Source organism: Epinephelus moara, chromosome 5, assembly GCF_006386435.1.
Source record: "Epinephelus moara isolate mb chromosome 5, YSFRI_EMoa_1.0, whole genome shotgun sequence".
Taxonomy (NCBI): Eukaryota; Metazoa; Chordata; class Actinopteri; order Perciformes; family Serranidae; genus Epinephelus; species Epinephelus moara.
The window spans coordinates 31903200-31924901 of NC_065510.1; the positions used below are offsets into that span (position 1 = coordinate 31903200).

The window sequence follows — 21702 nt, forward strand, 5'->3', positions numbered from 1 at the left end:
AATTCAAATGTAGTAACCAGGTTTCAAGCTGTAGAGGGCACTCCATAGCACATTTTTAAAATAAAATGTAGATTTTCAACAGTTTGCACTAAACTGTCAAGATTTTGAGCAGGATCAGTCAGTAACACTACTATACAACCAGAAACAATGATTATCAGCTGAAAAAAATGGTTTTAGGGTTTAACTGTAGCCTACAGTAGTTTAGAGGAGATATATATATTGAGATATTTATTGTGCACCGTGGTTTGCCACAATACTGTGGCATTTCAACCATATTGAACAGGGTCTAACGTGGGGGCACCAACATTTACTCCACAGTCAAAGTCACTTAGATCAAATTTCTTCCCAACTCTGATGCTTGGACTAAACCCATTAACACCTGTTAACACCTGGCTTTTTATGTAATGGGAAAGGTTACAATCAGTATTCACTCCCGGGTCAAATGACTCTGCAGTAGTCGCATATTTATCAGCTCCAGCTCCTATTCACAGTGATGGAAATACAAAACTCATATTCCGCTAATTTTAGCACCTTTGCCAGTGCGATGCATTGATAGCTGCCAGAAAATACACCTTTTCTTGCGTTTAAAATCCCTCATCCACATGCTAATTTTGGTTGAAAAGGGGAATTACAGTATGTTACCTTCATTTTGCAGTCTTCAGAACCCAGGACCGCCTCCTTAACCCACAGAACAGCCTCTGGGCTCCAATCCCCCTCTGGAACTGTTACATCAGCCAGGCGACATTTGATAGCCTGAAGAGACAAAAAAAATATGCACAGTTATGTTTTAGACCGATTCACAACATTATCATCTTTAGAAACAATGCTGGCTGATGTGCAAGCCAATGACAGACATGTTCAACAAAACAGCAATTCACATTTACAATTTATCAAAAAATTTAGCTTCCTTAGTCTCAGTCTTACACTGTGTCTCCTGAAACAGTGAAAATTTATCAACAATGACTTGCTTCAAACTCAATATTTTTAAAATATTGAGGTTGAATTTACACCACTGCAAGCACGATGACTGCCCAACTTTTGTCCAGGAATCAAAAAGGAGTATGACTTAAAAAAATAAAAAGGGTTAAAAAAAAAAATAACTGATTGTGCCTTTACAGTAAATATAGTAGCACGAGCTTCAAATCAATGTGCAGAGGAAAAGATGCTCCTGCAGTCACTGGACTGGTAAGATTATGGTGCATCTGCTCCCACAACAAACACACAGAAACAACTGACCAGTGGTGGGATGATGATGAAGCTTTTGACGAAGAGGGGAGGGATCTCTCGAAGATCAGTGACCTCTACAGTTGCTGAGACACCCAAGTCAATGTAGAGGATCTCAATCACTCTGTTGCCATACATGGTGGTTATCTGAAAACAAGAGCAACAACATGTCTGTGGGTGTCAAAGAAATATGACCTCAAACTCTTCTGATCAACAATATGACATCACCATAGTTTCAATGTCCAAAATTATCATAAGCTTTTAAGATTTTTCAAAAAATATATTTCATTGATTCTATTCTTACCTCCGCTCTGGACCACATTCCCTTGTAGCGGGCGAGACAGAGCTTGCCAACAAAGGGTCTGGACACCAGGGACTCAGACGTCATCTAACAAGAACAATTACAAAAACACAATTATCAAGACTCTTTACCTTTCCTGAGAGGAATTTTGAGCTCTGTGTGAAATCAAACAAAGTAGCTAGACAGACCTTTTACTTTAAATATCTGCTTTATTTTACTGTGTCATGTTCGCGTTGAAACGTATGAGTCGTGTTAAGTTACTGCTGATGAAAACCCAACATTTCCTTATTTTGCTGCTTCACAATAAAAGCTTTAACATAACAAAATAATGGGGAGCTTTTATTGTGAAGAATCTATAGGAAATAAAATGTGTTCATCGCTAAATCAGCAGAGCAGAATCAGTCAAAGTGAGATGTTGATGCAGAGCTGCAGACAACAGGCTCTTACTGCACGACTGCAAACAGCTCACCTCCAACAGGTAAACTTGTTTTACCTGCCCTGCTGTGTGATGGCTTAACACTTGCAACAAAAATAACAGCAAGTTTAGCCATTGATCAGCCCACTGCTTTGAAAACCAAGCCAAGCCAGCCCATGACTGTCCCAAAGAGGTAGACCATCCTTGAAGAGGGGCTCCTATCAACCTCACCAGATATGGAAATAAAATGTATTCGGGAGCCAAACCATTACGTGGTTTCAAGTTGACTATTGAAGCTTGTGTATCACACTGGAGGCCAATAAAGCAAAGAATTCAGTGTGTACGCATTAGAAATCCTGACTTAAAGTTTTATGACGCCACACTGAAGTCATGGATTTCACATGATCATCATCAACTACCGAAGGCAAAATCCCAATTGTCATCAAAAACTGGGATGTGGCATCACACATTGAAGGGTTTCAAAGATGTGTGGCAACAGCATTGTGTTTGTGATTCAGTGTGGGTTTATGCCTGCTCTAAATATTTGGATAAAGTCATCCCTCCCCTTTCTCACATCACAACTCAATGACTGTAAAACCTTGTTTGCCTTGCTCCGTCAGCACTGGAACGGCTCTGAATAAAAACAAGGTGTAGATCCTATCTTAAAGGCCTGTTTTCACCAAGCAAGTTGAGCTTTGGAAAGTGCTGCATGTTTCAGTGAACTGACTATGGTTATGATAGCACTGACTAAACAGTTAATTCAAACGGCTCATTCATTGAGTTTGTGCATTATCTTGAGAAGAAAACAGCCTCTCTCTGCATCAAGCAGCCCACTGAACAGACACCTGATAACTACACTGCTGGTATTCAATATACCATCACTGCAAAACATAAAATGCTTTCCATTACTCATTACCTGGGAAATAAAGAAAGACTCTGTTTCTTCCAGCAGCTTGCGGAGTCTTGCGGTTCCTCTGGAAGGCAGCTGGCAGTAGATGATACCATCTGCACACACATTTGTGACAAACACATCCTGATAGGTAACATTTACCTACAGGTAACAGAGAGATTGATGTTAGATAACACACAGACGATTAACACTGAGGACCTAACAATCATGGCTGACCATCTGCTGGTTTGAATTCCAACTGAATAAGACCCCTATTAATTAACACAACTCCCAAAACACACACAAGCCAATATGACAATAGTACAACAGCACCACTCACTTGTAGATCTGAGCTAAAAATATGGGAAACTGCCCCTTTGTTGCCATTTAATTGGCTTTATACATGCATAGGTTTGTTATATGCATACACAAACTGTTATTCTAACAGAGGGCTCTCCTTGATCTTATGCATTACACTCTACTAATCCTTACAGTCAGAGGGTTGTTCATGGTCACATCTCGGACAGCCTTCAGGCAGGCTGAGTTGATGTTGATGTCTTCAGCCTGTGAAGTGTCATACAACACTGTGACAGGCGTATTATTCTGTTGATGTGGCTCTAACGTCTCCATCAGCAGGATCTTTTCCACTGCCAACTTGTCCAGTAAAGACAGCACCTCTGGATGGGAGCTGAATGCCTCGAGACCTGGGAGAAAGGAAGAGAGAGAGATGAGAAGAAGAGGGAAGAGGTAGAGGAAGGACCAGAGAAGCTCTATTAGTAGTGATACCGAACCTACACTGTACATCTATTGGCTGATGTAAACGTTTTGTCGGTTCTTCTGTACCCAAAACAAGTCCTAACATCATTTCCTTTTTCTCTTTATACCTGCAAGTCTGACATTGATAGCCTGGAACGGCAGGGAGAGGAAGTCCTGATGCAGCTCCAGCAGATTAGTCTCACTGGTTTCCACAGAGAAGCCATAGTCCACATAGTATACCTGGCACAGACAGACAGACAAAAGTTCTTTTGCAGCAGAAATACTGACACCATCCTGTAGCTACCAAATGTCTTCCTTCAACAAACTGAAGATCACCACAAGCTGTGTCCCAGAGTCGTTTTGGTTTAGATTATGATTTACATTGTAAATATTTTTCTTAACGAAAACAACAGATTACCTTGACCTTGTCAGGGGTCACAACCTCCACGACCTGAGCTCTTGCAAGCTCATCTCCTTCCTCCCCTCTTACTGCCACCAGCTGACCAACAACAGGTTTAGAGAGAGGATGGTGGGTGGAGTTTTGGTTGTAGAAGGAGCACATGGCCTGCTCCATGGCCTCCTGGGCATTGGAGTAGCCCTCACCTACATACCTGAACAGAAAGACAAACTTTTCTCAATCTGTGCAAGGTAGTCTTCAAAGACACTAACCTGTATGTTAAATTAACAAAGCAAACACGAGTGGTTGCTCATATTTTTGTTTTTATGTTGTTCTCTTAAGATAGCAAGATAAAGCTGTTCTAAAATTATTCTGCACACCCTTGTAGGCCTGATAGCATAAATACTTGTAGAAATACTAAGGAGGCGGAAGGAGAGGTCAGCAACATTATTCAGAAGTTCAGTGTAATACCTTGGCACACAATACTGGCATATTAAACAGAAGGTCAGATCCTGCAGCTGCAGAGATGAAATTAGACAATGCATGTGCTACCTGGTGCTTGTGGATCAAGGTGGAGAAAGAGAAAAAGCTGTTTCTAATAATTGCTCTCCATTTTAAGCAAAAACCACCTGTCCTTGTGTTGCACTAACATTTTGCAACAATGCACAATCAAATACAACATTGTTTAGAGTGGGCAACCACCCTACACTGGAAGAAGCTTATTGGTTTAATACATGATGTACATGTCACCTACATCAGTCATAAATGTTAATATTTTGAGATTTTAAAAAATCCTCACACAGCTTCAGGAACACTTAATTTCATTCATGTCTGCAAGAATAAAGTGTGTCTCACCTTACAGTAACAGCATTGCTGCTCTGGGCATCAGTAATCAGCACAGAGGGGTACTGCTCTGAGGGAAGAACCAGACTAGGAGGCACTACAGGACCCAGGACCTCCAGACCAGAGGGAAGGGGATGGCTTTTGCCTCGCTGGCTGTCTTGGCTGTTTGTGGCTTCTATGTCTGCTCTGCTGGAGAAATACAGAATGGCCTGCCCACAGGAAAGTACATCAACAACAAACACATTAATAGACACAAATAGTTTAACAGCATGTAACCTGAGCTCCTCAAAGAGTTAAAGGTCACATTAAAGAAGAAATAATTTGTACTGTTAGAAAAACATCCATCAAGTGAGCATTAAATGTGAGAATAAGATAACTTCACACTACTGTTGAGGACTTAACTTGTACAAAGCGTTAACTCTGGTATATATTGTGTCATCTCATTCACTTACCTTCCTCTTGTCATGCGGCATAGGATACTCCACGCTGCAGAAATCCAGCAAAAGAGACAAGTTGTCCAAAACGTGTTCGGGGAATGGTGTCTTGTACGTGTCCATAAAGAGTTTGGGCAAAGCATGGGCCCACAGACCTTGACTGTACTTAGACAGAAGCTCCTTTATTCTCTCACGCAACTCAGCTGACACAACGTCAGCAGGAGATTTTGGTGGAGGACAAGGGGCAGAATTGGAGTTAGGAGAGAATGTGACCTTCAAAAGAGGTAAAATTTCAGGGTCGGTTTGGATGGAGGAAGCCAGTGGAGGAGCGTTGGTTGATGCAGGCCAAGTCCAGGTGGAAGCTGAGGGCTGAGCGTTTTGGCTGTGATTGAGGGTGGTTGTGGGAAAGTTGTTATCATCTTTACATCCACCATTGACTACAGGATTAACACATGGGGGATTCGGTGAAGCAGGAGCTGGGTCATGGTCAAGTTGTGGATGAAAAATGAAGGTGGGCTTAGCCAAGGGGCAAACTCTTGGTTTAGGGACAGGGGGGGGACAGTGGGGGTTGGAAAGCTGTTCAGTAGCTGATGGGCGTAAAGAAAGGAGTGTGTTGATTCTTCTTGAATCAGAGGGCGATGTCGGAGGCGTGCTGGTGGTGGGACTTCCAGGGAAAACACAAGGCTTAGAAGGCAGAGGAGGGTAGATTAGGCGGTCGGCTCGATTGGTGCTCTGCATTTGCTCCACCTGTGGAAAGAGATTTTAACTCCTATCAGTTCCTGTTAAGGCTGTTAAACCTCTGATGGAACCTTCAACTGTATTTGGAAAACAGTTTTTCTACCTAAAACCCAACTACCTGTATTCAAATAAGATAATTTCCACTTAAAGACCAGATATGCAAGTTTGTACAGGCCTCAAACTATACACTCAGAAGGCTTCACAATGCCTACTTTGTTTAACTGGTTGGAATAAATATTTGTACGTGTACAAAAAAAAAACCTTACTGACTCACCATACTGACGTCCGTCCACTTTTCCAGATCTATGAGCACCTGAGGGTGGAGGCTCTCACCAAACATTTCTCTGTAGACTGCGGGCAGTTTCGACATCCACAATCCACTGCAGTATTTCTCCAGCACCTGAGTGATTCTGCTCTGCACCAGCTCCACGTCATACGAACCAGACTGCATGGGGACATTCACATGATTGATCACTACAAGTATGTCCCCATGTTGTTGTTTTTTTAAACCAGTTTCACAGTTTCTTGCCTCAAATCAAATAAATAAAACAAACACAGATATCAACTAATACAAAATAAACTCATTAAAAGCGGTTAAGGAAAAGAAATGCTATGACATCACTGATTGGGGTGCAAAAACAGAAATAGACATCATTCACATATAAGACGAACAGACACATTTTCTTCACATATGTGTATATGTATTACGGATGTAGTTAAAACAACACAAAATGCAATATACTGCAAATCAAATGTAAACTATCAATTCAAGTAGAAATGGGACACAGCTAGCATAGAGAAGGTTTTTACTGTACCTGGGATTGGCCAAGTCTAGAGACTTGTTCTGGAGGCTTCTCTGTGAAATTTGTGCAAAGGAAGACAAAAAGGTTAATTAGTAAAAGGAAAAACCAACCACCGCCAGCAGATATAGTTCCCTTCTTCTGTATCTATCAGTCCATGGTAAATATGGAGCACAAGTTGATCATTTCACTACAGGGCTACTCAGAGCTTTACATCTGTCCCACAGACAATATTCTAATCCACACTACAAAACAACACCTGCAGGAACATCAGCTTTACAGTCAGGATTCTGGTGGGTAAGCTGTGATTGGGTACTGGTTATGGTCACTTAGCAGCCTCAGATGCAACCTGCCTCTGCGCTCTTAAAAGTTGGCACAGACAGGCAAAGGAGCAATAACCAGCGCCTGACCTCATGTTTTCAAGGCGGTTAAAGATGAGGCATGTGTACAGGCACTGATTCTGCAGGTTGTTTGTTAATCTGGTGAGCATGAACTAATATTTGTTTTGAAAGTGTTGTCTGATGTCGATATTATACACCTGTCTGAAATGTTCTGTTCTGACTAACTGACCCATCTGCCTGAAAGGTGCATTAATATGCAGCTGTTGGTTATGAATTTAGAGCTGGTTCCTGCACCCAATCTCTTGCCACTTGTGGCTGGCTGACACAAATATTCTCATGGGGATAAAAAGCACAGACATCTGAAACAACAAGTGGGTCCAACAATATGTAAATTCTAATTTTTGAAAACCTAATTTTATTTTAAAGGGAACCATTTAAAATGCTTTGAAACTGACATGGACACACACCAAGAAGGTCCCACGTACCTCTGATCTTCTGATAGTTTGCCAAGCTCTCCTCTTTCCTGTTGGCAACATAGCAGTCTTTAAGTTAAGTTTAAGTTTAAGTTTATTTACTTTTTTAATCCCCCTGAGGGGAAATTCAATGTTTTCACTCTTGCTTGTCAATTACACACAGCTGAGCTACTGCCGCCCCAGCATAATGTGCTTTTCACAGCAACAAGCTGTCATTCAATACAAACATCCTGCTGCAGAACTTGATAAAATAATAAGCTAATAGAGGCTGGTTAAGTGGTCCATAATTTTAGACTTGACTATGGATAGCTTCTACTATACCACTGCTGATATATCAAAATAATTGCCATGAGAAATATTTTAATATTAAATACCATTAAAAGTGGTGTTAGCGTGCTAACTTTTATACTTACATAGTTATGGTTAATAAACTGAAAATGTATCCTTGCCTGAAGTGAATACTGGGCATAGAGGAACCACATCTTTGATTCAACAGAGCTGAGTGTAGCGACATGTGTGTTTACCTGTCAGGCTTTAACAACTGCTTTACAGTGGAAAGAGGAGCTGGTTGAGGAGCTGGTCGTCTGTGTTCCACCGGGGTGACAGAGCTGAACCTTGGGTCCAACAGCCTGTTGTTTGGGGAGAACACGAGCAAACGCGTCGGTTTATTCGTTTTGGAAGTCTCTTGACATGAAACACAGACTGAAGATTTAATGCTCATTTACACCTGATGGAAACTGTTAATGTTTACCTGTAGTCTCCTGAGGCGCTGAAACCTCCTCTGTAGCCACCATGGGATCGAGGACGGTTATACATCCAGTTAGAGATATTACTAGCTGAGGGTTGGCGGAGAGACAACCTTGGCCTCACTAAATGCATGTGAAAGGTGACAACAGGTTAGATTATGGTGAATAAAGGAAATGAGATACAAACAAAGCTTTGATAAATGATGAGGAATCACCCGCTGAAGAAATTAAATGTAACAAGTGTCTCCTACCATTGAGCATGTATGGGTTGGAAGGTTTGAATCTCATCTTGCAATTGACAAACTGTGCACGACAAGATTTCTTGGGGCTCTTCTGCCTGGCCACCAGCTCAGCAATGTGGGCTGTCTCTTGACACACCGCAGCAAAGCACATCATCTACAGGGCACATTTATTGAATTTAATGAACTACACACAACTTGTTATGGAGGTATCGGTTCTGTGCTCATGCTAGCTGGCCTTGGGCAGTAGTTTATGGAAGCAAATTAACAACCAGGTGACAATGGCCTTAAACCTGGGTAAATAAAAATGACAGCCCTCACCTCACCCATGCGATAGTCCAGGCGGACCACCGAGGGGATGCTCCTGAGGTAGTCCTCCAGTTTCAAGTAGCCCAGCTTCCTCAGCGGGATGCTCTCTCCGCACAGTGAGCGGTACTCTGACTGGAGAGTGTTAATAGAAACACCTGCCTTGCTGGACTGGAGAACAGACCGCAACATTTTCTTTACGGACTCGCTGTCCGACATCCTGCTGAATTCACACAGAAAAAGAAACACGGACGAAAAATCAGTGGGGTTAAAAATGCACGAGTACAGTACAGCATCAGTTAAAAGCACTTACAGGTTGTCTACATCTACAAGACACTTAAAATGAATGCTGTAAAGACCTTTTCAAAATAATTTAAGACAATTAATTAATTACTTATTTGAAGCACCGCAGGCTAAGTATAAAGGTAAGGTGTTTATATGTGGTCTCGTTTTATGATGACATATGGCTATCAATCTATATTTAGCCGACAGGTAACTGCGCCTATAAAATTAAGAGAGATACAGGTTCAGTGAAAGGTTTAAAGATTTGTAACATCAGAAATGTGGACTTTATTAGATATATTTGTGGCAAATATGACCTCACAAATTCATATTCAAGAATGATGACTTTATGGTCTACTATTAAAAATTAAACACATTGTAAGACTTTTAATAGCACCTTCAGACACCGTCATTTTAACCATAGAGTTTTGGGGGACAGACTCAGGATTTTGGGCTCCACCTTAATTATGTCTCAGAAAAACGCTCTAAAAAGTTAAGATTTGAAACCAACACTGCTTCATGGATTTGATGCTGATATACAGTAAAACATTTGTGCTTAAGCTGCTGCGTTGGCAAAACATTCTTGTTTACTATAAGTTATCTGAGCAAGCAAACATTTAACACGACTTTTGTATCTTACAATGTCACAAGAGTTCCTCTTTAAGTTAAAGAGCAAAATTCGGCTGGTTAAACTAACTTATCTCAGTGTCTACCACAATGTCAAAGACAGCTAGCTGGATTCCACAATATCCAGCAACCTTATGGGCCACACAAAAGGCAGAGTTACTAAAACCACAAGGCAAATTTTTAGTCTATGTCCTCGCTGCGAGGCGTCAAACATTTGAGATCCGTTATCAGACTGAATTTAATATCCATGAAGACAATAGGTCTGGTCCAAAAACGGATGTCTGCCGCTGATTTAACGTTAACCGATAGACGGACGGTGTGACCGTCAGCTGCTCGGCTAACGGCTAACTGTTCGTTTGCAGCTAGCTGTAAAGTAAAGCTTGTTGCTCCGGCTCACAACGGACATTTTACAACCCTTTCAAAGTTATTTGCGATGTGCAATAACGTTAGCTCAAGTTTTAAGGCAGATAAAACTGTTTATGTTTACATTACCTGTACTTTTCACTAACGTTAACTTTCGCTAGCCAAACTGCTACGTGGTGTTTTCAGTATCGTCGCATTCAAAGTAACGTGCACGCTTACGCCCACAAATTCAAAAGGTCACTACCGGTGTGTTGTTACTTTAGCCTGTATTTGACATGGGTATATGATGAACTTAAATGTTCCTCACATTTAACTAGCTAAATGTGTCGCTTTATATGTGATCGGCAAGTCAATCTTGTGGAAAACGGTCGTTAGATATGTACTTTTGCTAAATAGCGCAAATATGCTGCTTTAAAGACGGATGACGTGACCGTTAGCTGCTTGGCTAACGGCTAACTGTTCGTTTGCAGCTAACGTTAGCCATAAAGTAACATTAAAGCTTGTTGTTCCAGCTCACAGCTGGCATTTTACAACCCTATCAAAGTTAAGATGTGCTATAACGTTAGCTTAGGTTTAAAGACAGATAAAATGTTTCTATGTTTACATTACCTGTAATTTTCACCAACTTTCGCTCACTGTTATGTGGTGTCTTCGGTATCGTCCTATTCAAAGTCACCTGCACGTTTACGCCCACAAGTTGAAAAGGTCACTGCCGGTGTGTTTTATTTTAGCCTGTATTTTGGGACTGATTTATGATGTTCAACTTATCTAGAGAGCATTTAACTAGCTAGATGCATTGCTTTGTAAGTGATTGGCAAGTCAGACTTGTAGAAAACAGTCGTTGGATATAGTTATAGATATATATATATATTTTTTTAGCTAACGTTAAACAGCGCAAATGCTGCTTTTAGGATTAACGATGTGACCGTTAGCTGCTCGGCTATCCGCTTACTGTTCGTTTGCAGCTAACGTTGCAGTGACGTTAAAGCTTGTTGTTTCGGCCCACAAATGACATTTTACAAACTTGTCAAAGTTATTTGCGATGTGCAATAACGTTAGCTCAAGTGTAAAGGCTGATAATAACGTTTCTATATTTACATTACCTGTAATTTTCACTGAATTTTCCTAGCCAAACTGCTTAGTGGTGTCTTTGGTAAAGTCGAATTCAAAATCACGTGCATGTTTAACGTTACGCCCACAAGTTCAAAAGGTCACTACCGGTGTGTTTTATTTTAGCCTGTATTTGGCATTGGTTTATGATGTTGAACTCACATTTCTCTAATGAGCATTTAACTAGCTAAATGCATCACTTTATATGTGATTGACAAGTCGGAAAACGGTCGTTGGATATATATATATATATATATATATATATATTTTTTTTTTAGCTAAATAGTCCAAATATGCTGCTTTTAAGTGGTGTCGGAAATATCAGCATTCCATACTTGTACTTATAACATAGCTAATAAATTAAAAATATAGCTAACATAGCTAATAAATTATTAAAACATTAATTAGAATCACCTCGCTATCTTTTAAGTCATTCACACTGATGCAGCTTTACCATTTCTATTTTGCAGCATATAAACAACATATTTACAAGTAGAGACTTACACATGCTTGTTTTCAGGTCCAATGTATGCAGAGCACATATTGTATGTTCATTCAGAATACACAGCAGCTGTGTATAAACATTTATTATCATTTACATTTATAACAAAAACCTTGAATAACAAGCAGAATGGCTGTATGGTGTGGCTCACATGATTTTAATAAATTAAACATATTTAGGCGGATAAACAGCCAGCTGTAGTGCACCACATCCACTAGTAGAATACGTGGCAGAGAGGTTGTTGTGGTTATGTACAAAGGTCCACAGTTAACCTTGACCGTATCCATATACTGTGCAGCAGTTCAAAACATAACTTGACTTAAACAATCAATCTACAATACAGGTTCTCACAGTTTCCTTAAGTCAAATCTCCTACGGATGAATGGATCATATTAATCAGATTATAACTTGTCAATCAGATGAAAAAAACGTATTGAAAACACCACATGGTCACAACATGATGACAATCTATGGAAATGTTTCTTTAACACTCTTCTGCTGGTGTGACTACGATCTCTGGTAGCAAAACTTTCTTTGATTGAGAAGCCATGACACAAGCCTCCACCACTGTGTCTGACTGTACTGATGAAGATTGGGAGAGGTGGTGCTTCCTAAGCAGGATCAGATGAGGGTTCCGCAGTAGGGAATATGCCAACATCCAACGTGTCCTGGCCCGGTTATTCACAGGGGATTCTGTAAAAAAGTTTAAAGTTAATAAACTAAAAATTAAGAAAAAATAATTATGATAAACAAACATGCAAACAAAAATGCATAAATGCAATAAAGTGGGACCTAATTTAAAGAAAAATTTACTAGTTTCATCACTTGGTGTATCTTTGTTAGTGTCCAGGTGGTAGCAGTAGTAGTTATTTTGTGGAGGATTGTTAATTTAAGAGACACACACACAGTACTGACCGGACTGCAGGTTGTTGAATGTTGAGTATACAGATGCAGTGTGGCTCTCCAGCTTGTGATAGACCAGCAGCTGGCAGAAACACACCATGACTGGATTGTTATGGTAGTGGTCAGCAAAGATCATCCCAATCCAAGTACCATAGCCTGGAACATGCAAGAAATACACACACACACACACACACAAACACACACCATATATGAGACATAGCACTGAATTTATAGAGCATTTAACAATATGTGTTGATGAAAAAAACTCCTCTGATGTTTTGTAAAATGCTGCCATCTCCTCGAAGAAAATGATCTTCAAGGATGAATGGCTGTGACATTTAGCGTCTCAACTCCTTGAACCAATATTTAAGTTTTGTCTCACATGAGCCTGGGTTGTAGTTAAGCTTACCAGCATCCAAGTTTTCATATCCTCTCTGCATAATGGTCCGGTCTATGCGGGACACTAGCCACGTTCCTGTCACAATGCTGAACACCAGCCTCATTATGCAGGTGCTGATCCCCATCACCACGTTGTAGAAAAAGAAGAAGTAGTTGAAGCAGTGGAACGCCTTCCTGAAGAGAGGGAAGAGAAACTGTGATTTACAGCTACTACAGATTCACTTTGAATGACATTCAGTTGTCCTATTAACGTTCAACACATAAGTATTAAAAGTAACATATTCATTCTGTATCTGCTTGTGTCAGCAAGTCACTGAAGCTGCTTTACACCACTGGTTAAGTGAGAAAGTGCTTCACCATCACATTATGTCATCAAACAGTCCACAGCTAATTTCTGTTTTGGCCTTTATTACCAGCACTTCCCTTTTCGGTGGTCAGTGTTTGCTGCCAAATAGAGGACCTGGGTTTGATGGTCTCATGGTCGGCGCTTACGTTATATCTATATTGAAATATACCAACCTGTTGTTGATAGCCAGAGGTTTCTGCTTATCAGTTGGAGACATTTTGTCCTGAAGGAAGAAGATCTGAACCAGAGCTATCTGGAGGAAAACCAGGGCAATGACCAGAGTGATGGTCAAACTGAAAGACACAGGAGAAAGGTTAAAATCAATCAACCAACATGTTTATCTGTCAATCTAACCATCCATTCACATGCAGTCATATATCCACAACTCCACAGAAAGCAGCCTTACAGTATAAGCCCCAGGTTGCTGAGCATGCTCAGTGCTTTTCCATGCTGTATGGGAAGAACCAGTGCATAGACGAACAGCAGAGCAAACAGGAAGTGGATAAAATGGACAATCAGGTAGCCTAAAGAGAAAATACAGAAGAGACATTTTCATATTTTACTCATGTGGTGTGACTGTGCTGTTGTTTTGTCATTTTTCTATTCCATTCTCAAAACAAATATTTTCTGTGCAGTAGGACAATATTACAGATCCATCCATGCTTAACTCCTGTAATATTTTCACATGGCCACTATCAACAAATGTAATGACTGAGTAAAATGTTTCTCTACAAACATGTTTAGTGGTATTCCATTAAAAGGTGTCTAAGGTTTTGTTGAGATGTTGATTTGTGGAGGTTTGATACCAATTATTGGACCTTAGCCATGGATGGATCACTGAATGGGCCTACTGGGCTCAGGCCCACGAGCCTAAAGTGGGATTTGTAGTTGTGCGGCAGACCTTGCGCTGTAGCCTACGCTGCTGTGAGCATTTATACTTGTGCTGTGGTCTGTGTCACTCTGCACCTCTGAAACAGTAATCGGTGGCAGGGTTTCTGTGAAGTTTAGTTGATTCAAAACACAACAAAAACATGGCTTAATAGAGACCTTAATTTCAAACACAAGCACACAAATTAGCTTTACTATAACTCGCAGCATTCACCGACAAACACTTGTCTTTATCTGGACACATTTTCCCCACAAATACAACATGCTAATGTTTTTAGCACAAGCCTATGGCATTTTACACTGTATAAATTAGCCTAGCGAATAGCAGAGATTTCCTCTGCTCATATGAAGCCAGGATAAATCTCGAAGTATAAATCCCTGAAGATTCAAAATGCTATTTTTGCAGAGGCTTTACTGTTTTCACAATTTATTGTTTCTTATATGTGAAATTAAAGTAAATAAAAACTTCATTTCCACTGAGGGAAATGGTCTCAGCTTACAAAAATAAACAGGAGGTCTGTGTTGCCACATGGAGCGTAGGCTCCATGTTGACGCAGAGCTTACGCCATTGCTGTGGCATCGATTCAATGCAGAAGTATAAATTCCGCCTAAGTAGAAAAGGTGGTGGGGCCTTTTGCATATCTGTGACAGCTGTCTAAGAATCCGCCCATGATCTTAGCTGGATTATTTTTTAAGTTATCACAAAGGAAACTACCAGACTTTTGTGCTTTTCTCACCACTGTTATATTGCCGTGACGGTCAAAGCTAAAACTAAAGCTCTCCAGTGAATTACTTTTGCAACATGAGACGGGCTTTACCTCAAGTTTTACTGACAAACCCAAAATCCCTTAAATGAGTTGAACTCATTTGACTGCATCTATTATATGAGCTTAGTCACTGAAGTTAGTCATTGTCTAAAACTCCTGTTAATGTGTACTTTCCCTCAACAGGAAAGCAAATTTTGGGCTCAGTCCCATAACATGTGCTGATAAAAATACATCTGCTCATCTCCTGTTTTTGTTTTTTAATTTCATGTAGTACATGTCAGTTCCTTGTGTGTTTCAGGAGATAAAAAGCTTACCCCACAGTGTAAACGCTATTTGCCAACCAGAGTATCTTGCAATGGAAGCCTGTGGAAACAAAAAACAACATAAAAAATAAAACTTATTTTAAATGCAATAAAATAAAGAAAGAGGTTAAATTAAATGAGGTGAAGACATTCACACATGTAGAGTACCACATGCTCTGCATATTTGAATCACTCAAATTGATGCTACCACAGCGAAATACTACAGACTTAGTTGCCAGTGTGAGTGTTGGTAGAGCCTGCTGGTGGGGTGCAGTGGCCATATGGTTTTCAATATGAGGAGCAAAGAATATGTAAATGACATACACTGTGACGCACATCATGACCTGTAAACAGGGGAAACTGGGGCCAGTGTCGTAATTGTGAATGCTGGTTTGGGTCTTTAGTGCCAAGCCGAAGTCAAATTTGCCCAAGAGTTGCCTGCCATCTGCTGCACGCGTGTGTGTGTGTGTGTGTGTGTGTGTGTGTGTGTGTGTTACTTACTACGCTGAGAGCAGATTTGGGGTTGCGAAACCTCTCAGGAAGAAAAGTCTTCTGTCCCCTCCACAGCCGCTTTAAGTGTTTTCTGTGGCGACAGTGCACCATGTCACTCATCTATGAGGTTCTTTGTAATAACTAATTAGGAAATTTCATCTAACTTTCCAAAACTAAATCAGTTTACTTACTTTTTTTAGACAGTTATCTTAGAAATTCAATACATTTTATATATTTATATCTATTATTAGGTCTCTTACCTGTAACAGGCCAAGACATGGAAGCAATAGGCCACAGAATTGAGACTAGCGAAGATGGTGGTAGCAAACCAAGACCCTGAAATAAACGAAATAGCAACAATCTTTCTTAGTTAAATTTATCAGGCCGCAGTGGAGAGTTGATTTTTGTTTTTTTCTTATCTTTAGAACCAAGGAAGCAGGACAAATGTGGTGGAAATGTCACCAAAACCTGTTTGATGTCCACCATACACAAGAATGAAGCATCAATCAGATCATGATTATGAGGGGGGGTTAGACCAACTCACTCCTAGCTACGAGGATGAATTCTTCCAGCTGCGGCACCATGACTTCCAGAGGTTCAGTCTGGTTACAAGAGGCAACCAGCTGTTTTAGTGTGTTCTTCCACCTTTCTGCTTTGTCAAAAGTCTCATTGCTGAGACTGTAGTCTGCCAGGGTCATCTACAGAAATGACACCACAATCATTACACACAGCAGATGCTCAGATAAGGTGTTTGTCTAACACTTGTCCAACACAAAGTGTATGGATGAGGCAGTTAAATGACAGGAGATGGCTTGCTGTACCGTATATAGGCCTATAAGGGATATAATGATGGTGCCAATGATCCTGTTGGGAAACTTGAAGTGGGGATCCCACTCATACACTCTTCTCTGAAACCAGCTGAGGGGCTTGCTGTAACACAGAAAGGGGTGTTATGCATGTGTGTGTCCATGGCTGTCTGAATTCTTATACTGTAACTACATTTTTTTTTTTTTTTTTAAACAAGGGGGGGCGACAAATTAATTAACTTGTGTGACATAAGTAGGGGAGTATTACATGTTTCATTACAATTTTTCAGCTTCCATATTTGCTACCAAAATTAAAAATGGTTGTCAGGTGGCAAAGAAGCGTGCAGTTGATCCTTTAATAAAACAATGGATTTTCTCCAATCGTAAATTATACGTAACATCCTTAATCCAATGTTCATATAATGGAGGTGAAAAATCCTTCCATTTACACAGGACGAGCCTTCTGGCCAGAAGTGAGCAAAAAGAAACAATGTGCGTTTGGGCTCTACTTAAGTTACCATCGAGAGGAGTTACTCCAAATATTGCCATGGACATAGATGAGGCAACCAGCCATCCAAACATTGTTGAAAAAGTTTTAAATATTAAATCCCAGAAATTAAACATTTTCGGACATAAAGTGGCTGAAGACAGTTTACTGTATCTACAATTTTTGTGGCATGTAGGATTATTATTGTTGCATGTAAAGCATCTTCCATGTGACATTACTCATGATATCACTGCAGTAAAGAAGCTGACTCCCAAATCTTGGGTGCTGCAGCCAAACAGCACCTGAACCTACCAGGCTTTAAACTGGTATGCTCTGAACTAAATTACCACATGGCAATAAATAAATAATTATGATTGATAAACAGAATTTTTACTTTGATAGATTATCTGTATGCAAATACTCTTCTCCCTAGAGAAATGAATGATAAATAGTGACTGAAAAGTGGTCAAAAAGACTCATAACTAGATTTTTATGTTCTGTTTCTGAAAATTACTGATGTCAAGCGCTCAAAATTTTTGGTAAACCTGTTAAATCATGCAGAAAAAGTGTATTGCTGAACAACCAACAGAACTGAAAACCACCACTTAAACCAGAAGGACTTGTACATGACTGTGTAATCGACCTCTGTGCAGGTGTTTTCCTCAGCAGTCTCAGTACATGCTGCACCTGGTGGTGCTCAGTCAGCTCCTCAGGGTCCTGACAACAGATTCAGCACATTCATAGATTAGATAGACACATAGGTCAGTAGAGATTTTATTATTAAGCAAACAAAAACCTGATATATAATCAGTGCAGACTGTACTGTGAGGGGGAATAACATGCATACATTTCACAATAAAACACAAACTAGTTTATCGATCAATAGTTTTATCTACATTAAAAATACACAGCAAGAATGATTTCAAAGATTTTATGCATTAGGTATGCTGACCTCTTCTTCCAATTGCAGATGAATTCGAATAGCTTTTACCAGAATGTAGATAAATCGCCCCATGAGGAAGATGAGGGAGAGGATGCAGGGCCATTGCACAATCACCTTTTGGTATTTACCCAGAATCTTTAAAACCAACCACAAAGTCTGTCACATTTTCTCATGATATTTCAAACACATACCAACAGGTCGCTCTTCATACATCAGTGTTTTGTAGAGCCTGATTTATTTAGGTGTGAGGGAGGAGGCTGGTTTCTTGGTGGAGGCCACGCTGCAACAGGCACATGATATTAACACCATTCATGATGAGTTGAGTACTCACCTACCTTACCATTGGGGCAGGTGAATGTATCCCAGACTGTAACAATGATCCTAAAAACAAGCAGGAAGACATGATGTTTTGTGAGAGACAAACACCAAAGAAACCCTTTGCTGTAGTAATCCACATTTTTAAGAAAAGAAAATGATGGTCTATATGCATATATGAGTGGCTGTTTACCAGGCCAGAGAGTAGAATATTCCCAACACTGCCCCAGCTGCTCTGAAAGGTGTGGACAGACAGGCAAAGAAAGGGAGATAGACCAGGCCCACCTCTAACGCTCCAACCAGATACAATATAGCTGGGAAGAACAATCAGACAACATCACATCAGTTAGTGCGTTTATTTCTTGTATCTGCAAAGTAAACAGGTCTGATTGTAGAGCCTGGACAACAATGGTAAACAATGGGAGTACCTCTGGCCCAGGGCGGGACAGTGAAGGGGACGTAATTTTCAGAGAAGAGCACCAGGACGCTGGAGGACACGGCACCAAATGCAAACCCATAGGACCAACGATTACTGAGGCTGCCTATCGTATCCAAAGGACTGAAACACAGTGGGATCATTAACACAAGAACATATCGCTGATCATGTGGTTGCTAATGAAGCCTGTCAAAAATACAGGTAGACTGTTGCTTATAATGACACCAGTACTGAATTTCAGACACGTCAGTTGTGATATTAAAACAGATATTTACTACTGATTTTTCTCTCCACATTCATAGTTGCTGTCTGCTGTTGACTTACACCACAATGGCAAAACGTCCGCCCAGGAAGGGCAGTCTGTCGTCGATGGCGAGTCTCTTGGCTCTCTTCTGGAGGAACGACAGCACCCCTGTGATCACCAGCTGGAAGACAAAAAATCAATAGATAATATACAAACAATGCAATGCTTTGTTAGTATCGCTGAAAGTGTGTGAAATGGAAATAAGTTGACTTATACTGTATGTTCAAGGTGGCAGGACGATTCACTGAATTGAGGAGTCATCTTGTAAAAACAAGGTCTCACATTTGATCCTCCCTGAGTGTCCTATCAAAGATAAAGTTGCTGTATCTACCTGCTCATTAATTACAGATAAAGTAGTCACATGACATCTATTGCATGTCTGTCTGTCCTAGAAGAGGGATCCCTCCTCAGTTGCTCTTCTGGGGTATGTACCATTTGTTTCCCTGTTAAACGTTTTTTTTGGGGAGTTTTTTGCTTATCCACTGTGACGTCCCAGCATATGACATCCGTCTGTCATATGATGTAAAGCCCTCTGGGCAAATTGTGATTTGTGATATTGGGCTTTAAAAACAAAATTGAATTGAACCGAATCGAACCGAACCGAACCGAACCGAACCGAACCGAATTGAATTGAATTGAATAGTGCAGGTATGCCACTAGCTGTTGTGTGTTTTCAGTTCTTGGTTGTATAGCATCATTTTGTTACTCTGTATGACACCCATTAAAAATGATCGTTTTTCCAGTAAAAAAAAAAAGATATTACCATGTACTGCAAAATTTCAGTTTTACTTGCTGCTGAGTATAAATCAGGTATCTCCAAATTTTGTGATTTTTAATTTTACAGGAAAATGGAGGGATTGAGAACTTCTGGTTGAGAAATGTCTCCTCCTCCTAAAGTAAATCCCTTTTAAAGCACTCTGGATTATCTGAAAACACAAAGTTAGAATTTAGGGCTGCCATTCTTGGCTCCTGACAACTCTGGGTTTTAGAGATACATGTTTTTCACAGGACAGGGACCAATGGAAAAAGGAAGTTTTGAAAAGCCAATTAACATGTCAAACAACGCCCATATTCCAGGTTAAAGACGTGCAGGGGCGGAGCCAGACATATATACATTTGTTGCTCAGCCTAAACCTTCTGGGGGTGCGGTGGCATGCTCCCCTGTGGAGATTTTCCCATTCACAGTAGCAATCAATAAATCATTTGGTAAAACAAAATAGTTACTAAATTAAAAAAAAAAATCACGTAGAGCCTGTGTCCCATTTTGTGTCTAATTGTTCTGCAACTGTCCTCATCATTCTGAAACCATGACACAACAAATGTAAAAGATGACTTATTTTCGCTCCTGCAACTTTAAAAGAGGCAAACATTACTTTTTTTAGGTTTCATGACATAGATAGAGTGGGGATTTAATGTAAACAGCATTTCTAATCTTGAAAGCTATTTTCGTTTTTCTATGCTGGGGTAGAGTTCACAGAATGAATGTTTAGCTGATTGCATCATTTGAATCCATCCCATAATAATTTGGGCTGCTCTAATCGCACATCAAGGATCCCCATGAAAGCAAAGTCTTCAATACACTTACTGAATATTAGGCCAACAGAGGCACATTTACCCAATGACAGCATGGCAGGATAAACAAAATGGGCATATATTATTATCTGTATGACACAAAGTTGAAGGTTTAAAATCCTAAAAGTTTTGGTGCTTTTGAGGAAACATTCGGGGTTGGACCACCAGAGCCCCTCCCCCCAGCTTCACTCCTGGATAAAAGGACAACTTACCGCTGGTATGAGCGACAGGTGCAGGAAAAGATCCACTGAGATTCCATTTTGACAGTACTGAACTTTGGCGACCCTGGAGAAACAGGATTTAGCACAGTTTAATGTAACTGATCTGAACTTTAGACTCAACAAATGAAACTAAACTCAACTGAGCAAACAAGGTTAAAAAAATCATTACTATTGTATAATATGAGTTCATAATACATCAATAAACTCAGGTTCAGGTTCACTGTTGCTCTGTCTTGATTCAAAACAGCTAGATCCAGGTTGTTAATCATGAACTCAGCGTAACATCATACCCAACAGCTGATAGTGACAGAGTAAGGAGCAGTATCGTAATGCTAGCAGCAGTAAGCAGAGTATTTGCAGTGCGTACTCACCCATTGTTCGCAGGGATTCTTATCATCATTGATAAGTCAGTTTACTGAAGTCTTATAAGCTTGTCCTGCTACACTGTCCAGATGAAGGAAGTGACAGGATTGAAACCACTTCTCTGTTTCCTAGTTTCAACCACGTGACTCACATTTTGACCTTTGACCTGAGGATTCAACACTCCATTTCTCTGTATTTTACTGTCCTCTCTGCCAGTGTGTTGCTCTGTGCTTCTTTCGCTGTTGCATTTCCTCACACTCTCTCGTTTGTCTTCATCACACACACGCACACAGACACGCACACACACACCTGAACATTATTGACCACTGTGTTACTCAGTTTCAGGAGTGTAAACATTTGGCTCTCCCACGG

At 40.3% G+C, this 21702-nt stretch overlaps 2 protein-coding genes across 2 annotated transcripts in view; both read right to left on the minus strand.

The window, feature by feature from the left end:
- tdrd7a (tudor domain containing 7 a) overlaps window positions 1-9347 on the minus strand; it is a 17397-nt gene extending 8050 nt beyond the window's left edge. The window contains exons 1-17 of the mRNA XM_050044683.1: window positions 9297-9347; window positions 8918-9125; window positions 8609-8753; window positions 8363-8480; window positions 8136-8240; window positions 7624-7661; window positions 6813-6853; window positions 6272-6442; window positions 5278-6006; window positions 4838-5034; window positions 4004-4196; window positions 3714-3825; window positions 3322-3533; window positions 2857-2991; window positions 1529-1612; window positions 1237-1371; window positions 643-753 (exon numbers count right to left, since the gene is read on the minus strand). Coding sequence (XP_049900640.1) covers window positions 643-753; window positions 1237-1371; window positions 1529-1612; window positions 2857-2991; window positions 3322-3533; window positions 3714-3825; window positions 4004-4196; window positions 4838-5034; window positions 5278-6006; window positions 6272-6442; window positions 6813-6853; window positions 7624-7661; window positions 8136-8240; window positions 8363-8480; window positions 8609-8753; window positions 8918-9121 — 2730 coding nt within the window. The 5' untranslated portion in view covers window positions 9122-9125; window positions 9297-9347. The remainder of the gene's footprint in view (window positions 1-642; window positions 754-1236; window positions 1372-1528; window positions 1613-2856; window positions 2992-3321; window positions 3534-3713; window positions 3826-4003; window positions 4197-4837; window positions 5035-5277; window positions 6007-6271; window positions 6443-6812; window positions 6854-7623; window positions 7662-8135; window positions 8241-8362; window positions 8481-8608; window positions 8754-8917; window positions 9126-9296) is intronic.
- Window positions 9348-11827: 2480 nt separating this feature from the next.
- On the minus strand, window positions 11828-21651 carry stra6l (STRA6-like). The gene is made up of 18 exons (XM_050045285.1): window positions 21339-21651; window positions 20959-21031; window positions 19195-19295; window positions 18863-18993; window positions 18628-18748; window positions 18455-18500; window positions 18129-18254; window positions 17820-17893; window positions 16705-16813; window positions 16428-16581; window positions 16144-16219; window positions 15893-15974; window positions 15404-15452; window positions 13841-13958; window positions 13608-13727; window positions 13099-13262; window positions 12702-12845; window positions 11828-12479 (listed from the first exon to the last, which is right to left on the minus strand). The coding sequence occupies exons 1-18, from the start codon at window positions 21365-21367 to the stop codon at window positions 12271-12273; spliced, it is 1926 nt and encodes a 641-aa protein (XP_049901242.1). The 5' UTR covers window positions 21368-21651; the 3' UTR covers window positions 11828-12270.
- Between the last annotated feature and the right edge of the window lie 51 nt (window positions 21652-21702).